Here is an 11,367-nt window from a genome sequence, read left to right as displayed (position 1 = left end):
CTGGGCGATATGCACCACCTTTTTCCTCTTCACCTCGTCCTCCTGCTGGACAGACAGACAGACAGACAAGACAAGACAAGACAAGACAAGACAAGACAGACAGACAGACAGACAGACAGACAGACAGACAGACAGACAGACAAGACAGACAGACAGACAGACAGACAGACAAGACAGACAGACAGACAGACAAGACAGACAGACAAGACAGACAGACAGACAAGACAGACAGACAGACAGACAGACAGACAGACAGACAGACAGACAGACAAGACAGACAGACAAGACAGACAGACAAGACAAGACAAGACAAGACAAGACAAGACAGACAGACAGACAGACAGACAGACAGACAAGACAGACAGACAGACAGACAGACAGACAGACAGACAGACAGACAGACAGACAGACAGACAGACAGACAGACAGACAAAAGCACAGCATTCAGTCAATGTAGTGAAAAAAGCTAGCTAGCCATATTCTAAACGGTACAGACATACTTCCACTTACAAGGTCACTGCAGCCCACCATCTGACTATCCTGCTATAGTATGCATAGGCACAATAATCTGCCCATTTGCTGTTTCTAAACAGACACTCCGACAGAGATTATGTCCGAAAGCAGAGCTGCCGTTTCACACGTCTCTTCCCCTCGCTACTCTCTATCCACTTCAGCTATCTTCTCTGTCCTCTACACTCTCCCTCTCCCTCTTTCAGTCTGATAGTGAGTGGTCTAGGGTGGAAATGAGGCGGTCTTAATTTGGACATTGGCCTTGCCCTTGCGTGACTGAAGGGGCCTCCTGCTCCTAATTGTGTGTGTGTGTGTGTGTGTGTGTGTGCTAGTGTTTGTGTCTGTTACAGACACAGACCTTTAGAGTATCATAAATAGGGTCAGACAGGACAAAGCAATCAGCCATTTTCAGAGTTATTCCTGCCCCCTAAACCCTCTATGTCTGACCCCCCCCCAGACAGAATGACAGCTCCATCACACGCAGGGACAGTGTGACATCCCCCGCCTGCCATTCTTTCCTTCATACAGCCCTGTGCCCAGCACCCATTTTGGTTCTATGACGCCTGTCTGATAGTGTCGTTATCACTCGTGTTACGCCTGCCAATATCCTTCCTGTTATACCACCTGTCATCACTGTCCTCACTCTGTCTCAGTAACATCCCCTCTGTTATCACTCACGCCTAGGACCTACCAGAGCAAACACATCTAAAGAACCCTACCATAACCTTAATGACAAGGCCGCCACCTCCACTGTGGATCGGGGTGTGTGCGTACGAGCGCGTCCTCCTGAGCCAGTGTTGCAGATGGTGTGACCATCACCAGTTAATAACAACCACATAAGGATGTGTGTGTGTGTGTTAACGATAGCTACCTGTCTGTCTTCTTCTGACAGCTCCAGGTGCTCCTTGCTGGAGGTGGAGCTGTTGTCATCCTCGTCAGAGCTGTGGACTTCCTCCTCAGAGTGAGCATCGTCCAATCCATGCCAGCCCCTGCAGGCAAAACAGGAAGTCCCGGTCAACTGATTATCCTCATGGTTATCAGCGTGTTTGTGAGCGCTTATACATACAGTATGTATATGCAAGCATACCACGTACACACACTTCTGAATGGACTTTTTAATGTTTTATGGGAACAGTAATTGGCACCATGTCTCTATAGCCATGGGACTAGGATGATCACCAGCCTGAAGCACGGATGGCAATACATTGTCCACAGCTGTACTCTGGTAAACATAGTTGCCATGAAGACTCCACAGCCAGCCTTGTCTGCTGGCAGCTGGGCACCAGCCTGCTCTTCAGTCAGCTGATACAGGTCTGTCTGCTGAGTGGCACAAGTAGCAACATGTGTTTGTGCCACTAATGTTTTCATCTTGGCTTCACAGCCTTTCCAGGAGATGTTATCACCGCTGGATTTTAAACCAAACAAACCCAAAGTACTGTCTACTTTCTAATCTGGAGGGCTCATAAGATACTGTCACTCTCTTTATTTTGATGACTTTGTCTGTCCCCTTCCCTCTCTCTCTCAGCTACCCCTCTTTCCCTCGCCTCTTGTCTCTCCTTCTTCCCTCTATACCCTGTTTCTGTTCCCTACCCCCATCTTTTCCTCTTTTCTCCCATTCTTTCACTCTCTCTTTTCTCCCATTCTTTCACTCTCTCTTTCCTCCCATTCTTTCACTCTCTCTTTCCTCCCATTCTTTCACTCTCTCTTTGATTTCCATTCTCACTCCATAGACAGGCCTTCCTGCACACTGGGTCAGGCACAGAGCGCCTCTTGTTTACTGCCTGAGGCTAGTTACATAAACTAAGCAGGCTGAGATGCTTGGGAAATACTACAGATTCACGACACACATACACACTCTTTCAAACAACCACAACGGCACACACATACACACATGCTTGCAAGCACACAAATGCAAGCATCTTTCAAATTATGAAACACACATAAACAGGGGCAAAAATCACACAGTGAAAGATAAACACTAATATTATCCAACTGGAGTACCAGATCTGGGCAGCTAGATATATGTGGAACTGTTGCATACGGCTCTTTACTGCTGAACTCCTGAGTCGAATATTTCCCTTCACCTGCCCTTCTTTATACTTGTCCAGTAATCCGATTGACATGCCTTTATCTCATGGCCCCAGAGTGGCTTAACAAAATACTGGTTTGAGCACGCACGTGCACTTCACACACACAACTGCACACACAGAACTGCCTTTTGATATATGAGGTAAACACACACACAAGAACACTTGAATGAGGATGTGATTACAGTGAGTTGGGAGTAGGGTTGCAAAGGGCCGGAAACATCCGGTAAATTTCAGAGCATTTTCCATGGAAAGTTAAGCACGGGAATTTTGCTTAAATTCATCAAAAAAAGTCAGCTTACAACAGTGAACCTTTTTTGTGTGGGATACACATAAGGCAATTCTAGGTCTTGTGGCATATTTTGGTTAAACTATTCCCAGTTCAATGGAATTGCAACCCTCTGTGTCACGTCCTGACCAGTAAAAGGGGTTGTTTGTTATTGTAGTTTGGTCAGGGTGTCACGTTCTGACCAGAAAAGGGGTTATTTGTTATTATAGTTTGGTCAGGACGTGGCAGGGGGGTATTTGTTTTATGTGGTTCGGAGTGTGTGTTTATGTAGAGGGGTGTTTGTTTAGAGTATTCTGGGGTTTTGGTCTATGTTCTATGTTAGTGTATTTCTATGTTCAGTCTAGTCTGTCTATTTCTATGTTTAGTTAATTGGGATTGGGCCTTCAATTGGAGGCAGCTGTTCCTCGTTGTCTCTGATTGAAGGTCCTATGTATAGGGGTGTGTTTGTCATGGGAATTGTGGGAGGTTGTTTGTGCATTACTGTGTGTTCGTGTGGTTTCTTGTTTTGTATTTTTAGTGTTCTTTATTAAAAGTTAAAATGAGCACTCAACCCGCTGCGCCTTGGTCCACTTCCTACGATGACCGTTACACAGGGCGTGGCAGGGGGTGTTTGTTTTATGTGTTTCGGGGTTTTTTGGTTAATGTTTTATGTTAGTATATTTCTATGTTCGTTCTAGTTTTTCTATTTCTATGTTTAGTTTATTGGGTTGACCTTCAATTGGAGGCAGCTGTTCCTCGTTGCCTCTAATTGAAGGTCCTATTTAGTAGGGGTGTTTTTTTCATGGGTTTTTGTGGGTAGTTGTTCCAAGTGTAGGTGTGTGCCTCACAGGACTGTTTTTTCATCATTGTTTTGTATTAAGTGTTTATTTTGGTTTTCTTCTAAATAAAGAAGATGAGTATTCACATTCCCGCTGCGCCTTGGTCCCATCCTTACGACGAACGTGACACTCTGCATGCACCGTGCATTCTTCCATCACATGTACAGCTGATTCTAAAGATCTTTCACACTAATGAAATGCTATTGAGCCCACACCACCCCACTGTCTGAGCCAAAGACTACATGCTTTCTGGTAAGTTTTTATTACAATACTGGGTGGGGTGAATATATTTTATATGACATACATGATTTTTTGTTAACTAGTAAATAGTAGCCTACAGAAAAGTGTGTTTAAATAATTTATAACTTGTTAACAATTTCTGCTAGTTAGTTTTTGCTACCATGTGGGGTTTAGCTTGCTTGAGCCTGCTAACTGAAGAGCGTTAATTCACCTGTTCCCATACATGTTTCACTTTAAAACATCTTACAAAGGAGTTGTTTAATCTAACTGCTTAACTATCTGTATTTGTTTGTTTTATTTTTTTTCTAATCTTTACAGGAAAATGCCACGGGCACTATCTGATGTGTGGATACATTTCACTGCAAATACTGTGCCAATCATATGTGAAGAATGCAACAAAGATGCAGAATCATCTGGCCAAGTGCATAAAGTTCCCTCAGCGCTCACAACAAGCAACCTCTGACAAAAGTCCCTCTACTTCTATTTGAGGTGAAAATGATGAATCAGACACCTTATCGATAGCAACAGCTCATGGTCCTCCTGGAATCAGAAGTTTTTTGACTCAATGGAGGAACGCAGTCCGAGAAATGCCGATGAATGTCTTGCTCGAGCTGTGTATGCAACTGGTTCACCTCTGATGCTCACAGGCAATGTGTATTGGAAGAGATTTCTAAATGTTCTTCGCCCAGCATACACCCCTCCAACCAGACATGCTTTTCCTACTCATTTGCTGGATGCAGAGTTCAACAGAGTTCAAGTGAAGGTCAGGTAAATCATAGAGAAAGCAGACTGTATTGCAATCATCTCTGATGGGTGGTCGAATGTTCATGGGCAAGGAATAATTAACTACATCATCTCCACCCCTCAACCAGTATTCTACAAGAGCACAGACACATCGGTCTCTACATTGCAGATGAGCTGAAGGCAGTCATCAATGACCTTGGACCACAGAAGGTATTTGCACTGGTGACAGACAATGCTGTGAATATGAAGGCTGATTGGTCTAAAGTGGAGGAGTCCTACCCTTACATCACACCCATTGGCTGTGCTGCTCATGCATTGAATCTGCTCCTCAAGGACACCATGGCACTGAAAACAATGGATACACTCTACAAGAGAGCCAAGGAAACGGTTAGGTATGTGAAGGGTCATCAAGTTATAGCAGCAATCTACCTCACCTAGCAAAGTGAGAAGAATAAGAGCATCACATTGAAGCTGCCCAGCAACACCTGTTGGGGTGGTGTTGTCATCATGTTTGACAGTCTCCTCGAGGGGAAGGAGTCTCCAAGACAGCCTGCCGATATGGACAGCCCCATCAAGAGGATCCTCCTGGATGATGTATTTTGGGAGAGGGTGGTAAGCAGCCGGAAACTCCTGAAACCTATAGCAGTAGCCATTGCACGGATTGAGGGAGACGATGCCATCCTGTCTGATGTTCAGACTCTGCTTGCAGATGTAAGAGAAGAGATCCATACTGCCCTGCCCATTTCACTGTTGCTCCAAGCAGAGGAAACTGCAGTTCTGAAATGCATCAAAAAGCTTGAAGACTTCTGCCTGAAGCCCATACACGCCGCAGCGTACATGTTGAACCCCAAGAGCATCCTGTCTGGTGCAGAGATCAACAAGGCCTATGGTGTCATCACTACCATGTCTCGCCACCTTGGCCTGGATGAGGGCAAGGTTCTTGGCAGTCTGGCGAAGTACACTTCCAAGCAAGGGCTTTGGGATGGAGATGCAATATGGCGGTCGTGCCAACATATCTCATCAGCCGCCTGGTGGAAGGAACTTTGTGGATCTGAGGCTCTTTCCCCTGTTGTCTCCATCATCCTCCAAATCCCACCAACATCAGCCGCTTCAAGGCGCAACTGGTCCTTGTTTGGAAACACACACACCAAAGCACGCAACAGGCTGACCAATCAAGGGATGAAAAATTGGTGGCCATCCGGGCGAATTTGAGGCTTTTTCAGCCTGACAACAAGCCATCCTCAACAAGGTTGGAAAGTGACAGTGAAGATGAGGCCTCAGTCTGATGTTCAAGAGGTGGGCATTGAGGAGCTCCAGGGAAAAGACATGGAAGCCTGAGAGGAAGACAACCAAAGCTTTAGTTTCTAGACTATCATTTCACAGATGTATGTTAAACGTTTTTGGGAGATGCGATGAATCATTGGGGATCATTCAATATTCCCTTTCTTTTGTTGTTCAGTGAAATCATCCCATGTGAAGAGTCAACTCATTTAATTAAACTTGAATTCGTAACTACATTTTAATTACATTTTTTTCTAATGGAAGGATTTCATCATTTGCAATTATGTCTACTTATAAGGTAAAAGGTTTATGTTTCTGTCTCCATATGATATGGTAAATATATCCAATGCAAAAAACATCTACATTTAAGTGGTATTATATTAATTTGCATATGTTTCCATGAATTCCCATATTTCTGTTAATTCCCATGGAAGGTTTCCACCTCTGAATATTCCCAAAAATGTGCAAACCAAGTTGGGAGGCCTGACTCTTGTTAGCAAGGACCGTGTCCATTCACTCATCCACACAGACAAATATTTTAGCGTCCAATACAGTAGCAAAATATAAAATTACGTTGAGTCATTCAAAAAGGGGTTCACTGAGAATATGGGAGAGAGACGGCAGAAAGGGAAAGGGAGAGATATGGGACAGGGACAGATGAGAAAGCGAGAGCAAGAGAGTGGGGGGGAGGGAGAAGGAGAGAGGCTGGAGGTTTATTTTCCCTGTTCAGAGTGCAGTGTGGCGTTTCTGCGATTTTCAGACGTTTCCTGCTCTGGCCACTGAAAATAACCCACAGGAAAACAGTCCAACCTGCTGCACATCAATGCTCTATTCACAGCCTGGATGGTTAACACTGAAGCTAGCTCTCACACTCGTACAAGCACAGCCTGCTAATGCTAACGCTCACACAAACACAGCATGTTGGTCTACGTTGTAAATACAATGTAACAATGGGTATAGTACACGCAATGTAGTTACATTGTACCTGACATGGTCTTACCACCATGTAAATGCATAGTTTTAGCACCAAAGTGGGACCAAGACTGTAAAGTGAAAACTAACTCTCACACAAGCACAATCTGGGCACTGTCCTAAAAACTAAAATACTTTGAGTCTCACTGTGACACACACACACACACACACACACACACACACACACACACACACACACACACACACACACACACACACACACACACACACACAATAGAAACCACTAAACACAGTACACACACCCTTGGCATTGTTCTAGGTTCAAAATCAAAACATTTACTGTAAATTGCTCGAGTCTCTCTTCCAAGGAAATCTCATTAAAGCTCATTAAAAGTGACACATCTATGACTGTCGTGGTACAATAAGTATCATGATGTAATAACTGAGTTATTTACTGTAGACAACTAATGACCAAAGGATTTTGATCAGCTCTGTAACTCTGGATTCGTTGAAATCTAAGTCGCCCATGACACACGAGAGGCACTATGCAATCAGACAACAAAATGACACACACTCTGTTGAAACCTGACCCAGAGCCTCTGTGTGTGTAGACAGAGGAAGAAAGAATTCCCACTCACACGCACAGTCGCACACACACACCACACACACGCGCACAAACAAACACTGTGACACACATGCTGTACCTCTCATAGTCAATGGAATGGGGTCGCTTATAGTCGCAGTGGCTCTCGTATGGATCCTGCACCTCGTAGACGTCTGAGTCACTGTGTCTGTGTGTGCTTGGGTCCAGACTGTGTGTGAGTGGCCAGCCCAGCCGTGCGCTGAGGAAAGGCAGGTTCATGTACTCCGGTATCTCCTCATACAGAGGAACATTTTCATACTCCACCGACCCCTCTCCATCCCCGCCAGACACCTCCGCGCTGCCGTCGGACTGGTCCACCATCCCCGTCCGTCCGTCCGGCTCCACGCTGGTACAATCCAGAGACTCGCCGCTTCTGGCCAGTAACCGTGGCAACATCCTGACAGACAACCGCAGCTCCAGAAGCTTCCGGAAGGAAAGGCTCCTCTTGGTGCCGTCGGCGCGGGCCAGCAGGTCAGCCGAGGAGAAGGACTGGGCCCTCTGTTTCCCCCCCAGCAGAGCTGCTTTCCCCTGGGGGGCCCCTCGGCCGCCGCTGCTGTGTCTGGAGGAGCTCTGCCTGCTGAAGAAGGACCTTGGGAAGCGCCAGGCTGGTTTCTCCTGTGGGGTGGCAGGCAGTTCCCTCATGGGGGTGTTGGCGTGGTGCGGAGGGGGTGGAGGGGGGGTGATGGACGGGGTGGCACCCGCTGGCAGGCTGTGTCTCTGGGGCTTCCTGGGCGGGGCCCTGGGTGACCCCCCCTCTTCCGCCGAGCTGGCCTTCATTGTCATGCCGACAGGGGGCGGGCGGCAGCTGAGCTTGATCTGTTTGGGCAGGCTCCGGGTGATGGGGTAGCGCTCAAAGTCTCCGTACCCGTCCTCAACTGCTTCTTCCTTCTCCTCCTCTTCCTCCCCTCCTCCTCCTCTTCTCTCTGAGGTCAGAGCGTTAAGCTCAGGCTGAGAGAGCAAGTGCAGAGAGTGGGAGGTGTTTCGGTTGAGGGAGGGGGGACAGTGGAGGGCTCTGTGGAGGCGGGGGGAGAGGGACTTCTGTCTAGGTGGAGGCACAGGGTGAGGCTCCTCTTCAACTTCAGGGTCCTGGGAGGGTGAGGGACTGTCATACACTCCCTGGGTGTTTTCTTCCTTCTCTGAGGTGAGACATCTCCCCCCACTCCCCTCAGTCTCCCCCACCTCTCCCCCCTGTGTGCGGTTCTTTGTCTCCCCCTCATGGGTGCTGGCCTCCAGGCCGTCCTGCCTTACCAAGGCTGGCTTACGGGGCTTACGTGGCAGCGGCACGGGCAGGGGCTTACTGGGGGCGGCAGGGACCGAGAGGTCAGTGGGTAGCCTGGGTATTCTGGAACACTGTGTACTATTGTCTGTGTGGGAGGGGGTGCTGTCAGGCTCACTGTCCACCTGGGAGGGGGCGAGGGTGGGGGGTAAAATGTGTGGGGGGGTGCGGGTGGGTGGAACTATCTGAGAGGGGGTGCGGGTGGGGGGGACTGTCTGTGGGGGGGTGCGAATAGGGGAGACTTCCAGTGGGAGGATGAGGGGAGTGGGAATGGTGTCGGTCTCATTGCTGTCTATATTACAGCTGTCAGTGTATGTCTGTTCTGCATTAGAAGCTTTAGTCTCAGTCTGTGTAAGTGTCTCTGCCACCTCAGGAACATTACATGACTGGTCCCCTGACCCAGTCTGATACTGCTGACCCTCCTGTCCTTTCTGGTTCCTCGGTCTCTCCTCTTTGTTCCCCTGAAGCTTCTCCTCATCCCTGCTCCCCTCTCCATCCCTCTGCCCCTCCTGTCTCTGGGGTTTGTCCTTGAGCCTGAGATGGAGGGTGTTGGTCACTCCTCCGCTCTTCTTACTGTCTCCGTTCTCTGTTTTACATGGCCGATTGGCTACCAGCGTTCCAGTGCTTTCCGTGGCATTCCCGTTTGGCCAGGAGCTGAGCGTATCGCTCCCGACCTCTGTAACGTTCCCGTTTCCTAGTCGTTTGCATTGGGAGCAGTCCTGGAGTCCACAGGAGCACGTAGGAATGATGTAGTCCGAGTCGCGCAGGATGGGCTGCGACAGGATCCCGTTTCTGGAGTTGAGGAAGGAGAGGCTGTCGTCCCCAGCCCCGCTGCACTCCTGGGATGGGGTTTGGGATGCTCTGGGTCTGGGGGGTGGGGGAGAAGCCGGGGCTGGAGGGGCGGAGGGTTTGGAGAGGCATGGTTTGGGCGCCACAGCAGGTTTGGCTCTCTTTAGCGCGGCAAGGGAGGGTTGGGTAAAAAGGGGGGAGGGTTGGGAAGGCTGGGAGAGGAGAAGATCAGGTTTGGGAGCGATGGGAGGAGGCGAGAGCTTCACCGAGGGGGCGAGTTTGGGTTTGGGAGCCACTGGCGGCTTCTTCACACCTGTAGAGAATTAGAGAAAGAGGAAGAGTGAGGAATAGACATTAGATAATGCTGGGGAGGGGGGCTGCTAAAAACACACACGTCACAGGAGGCAAAGAAAGAAGTGACCCTTTAACCTTTATGGCTGCTTAAAGGCACAAACAGGAGGCAAAAAGCAAAACAGAGCACATTCCACTGCCCTGCTGTAATGCATGCACTGCCCTGGATATCCCTTGAACCCCCCCACCACCTCATCGACACATACCAACCAGCCAGCAGCAGCACAGAGACACCTCGTGGGGTAAGAGGGGACAGGGCAAGGGTCAGAGGATCAACCCCTGGAGGTCAATGGGATTTTTAGCTCACTAAGGAAGGTTGGGCGCAAATGGTCAGAAAGTGAAGGAATGAAAGAACCAAATGATTCCTGTACTCATATATCCAATCACGTGCCTGACCAAAACAGTCAACCGTAATGGTTCACTGTGTTCTGTCTGTAGAGAAAAGCTGAAAAATCTAAAAAAAACTAACTAGAACCTAAGCGACATCACATCTCCCTCAAATAAAACACTTTGACGGTAATGCAGTTACTGTGTGAATGTGTCTCTAAGCGGGCACCACACACGCCCGTGGCAGGTTGAGCCTGCACCACATGGATAACTGGATTATGAATACAGACCTCTGCATTGAATATGAGACACTCGTTCCTGCATTGAAGGTCCTTCAATATCAGGTGAAGAATGACGATCCTCATGATGGTTATGAAACACTACAGCACCACACCTCTCCTCCTAAGGTGTTAGGAATCATCAGTGGTAGACAAATGTTACATACATGATAATCTATGGCATTGCCAAGAGTTCTCTTAATATACAGTTAATCCACTGATTCCCTAATATATGGATGCACAAGTCACTGAGGGCAGCTGTCTTACTGTCTTACTTTGTTTTTGTCCTAGCAGGCCTACGTAATAGATCAGATGAATTAGGCCATTGATTTCCCAGAAAGTGCACACACCTGGATTATATCCTAAATCAGTCGCCGATTAAAAGTGAGGAAAGAGCCTGGCTACTGCAAATCCTCTTGAGGTTGCAGAGAAGCTTTACAGGCAGCTCTCCATAAAGGAGGATTCCTCACCAAACTAGAACAAATAACATCCAGATTTTTTTTCTCTCCACAAAATGTCATTCATAGAAGGGTCCTTTGGAGGAAGTTTTATTGACATATATTTGGCATTTGTATCTTAAAACATAATAGGTAAATAATTAATTGAAGACATTTTGGCCTTACCCAGGCCTCCTTTAAGACTCCATAGGGTTTCATCTGTAGATGCTACAAAGTAAAAGTTTGTGTCATATGAAGCTTTACCACTTGCTCTGTGATATGAATAGTATTTTGATTTTAATAACACATTTCTTACATACATTTATGAATATTGCAAAATATAAACATGAATATTGAAAATATA

At 47.5% G+C, this 11,367-nt stretch overlaps 1 protein-coding gene across 1 annotated transcript in view; it reads right to left on the bottom strand.

Annotated features, from left to right (window-relative positions):
• Positions 1–11,367, bottom strand: part of LOC106609431 (FYVE, RhoGEF and PH domain-containing protein 6) — a 32,823-nt gene that overhangs the window by 17,832 nt on the left and 3,624 nt on the right. Inside the window, exons 2-4 of the mRNA XM_014208265.3 lie at positions 7,607–9,923; positions 1,382–1,499; positions 1–45 (exon numbers count right to left, since the gene is read on the bottom strand). The exon at positions 1–45 is cut by the window's left edge and continues 23 nt beyond it. Coding sequence (XP_014063740.2) covers positions 1–45; positions 1,382–1,499; positions 7,607–9,923 — 2,480 coding nt within the window. The remainder of the gene's footprint in view (positions 46–1,381; positions 1,500–7,606; positions 9,924–11,367) is intronic.

This window comes from Salmo salar, chromosome 07, assembly GCF_965601325.2.
Source record: "Salmo salar chromosome 07, fSalSal1, whole genome shotgun sequence".
Taxonomy (NCBI): domain Eukaryota; kingdom Metazoa; phylum Chordata; class Actinopteri; order Salmoniformes; family Salmonidae; genus Salmo; species Salmo salar.
Note: the sequence above shows the minus strand (reverse complement) of the source record. Positions and strands in the feature narration are given on the sequence as shown.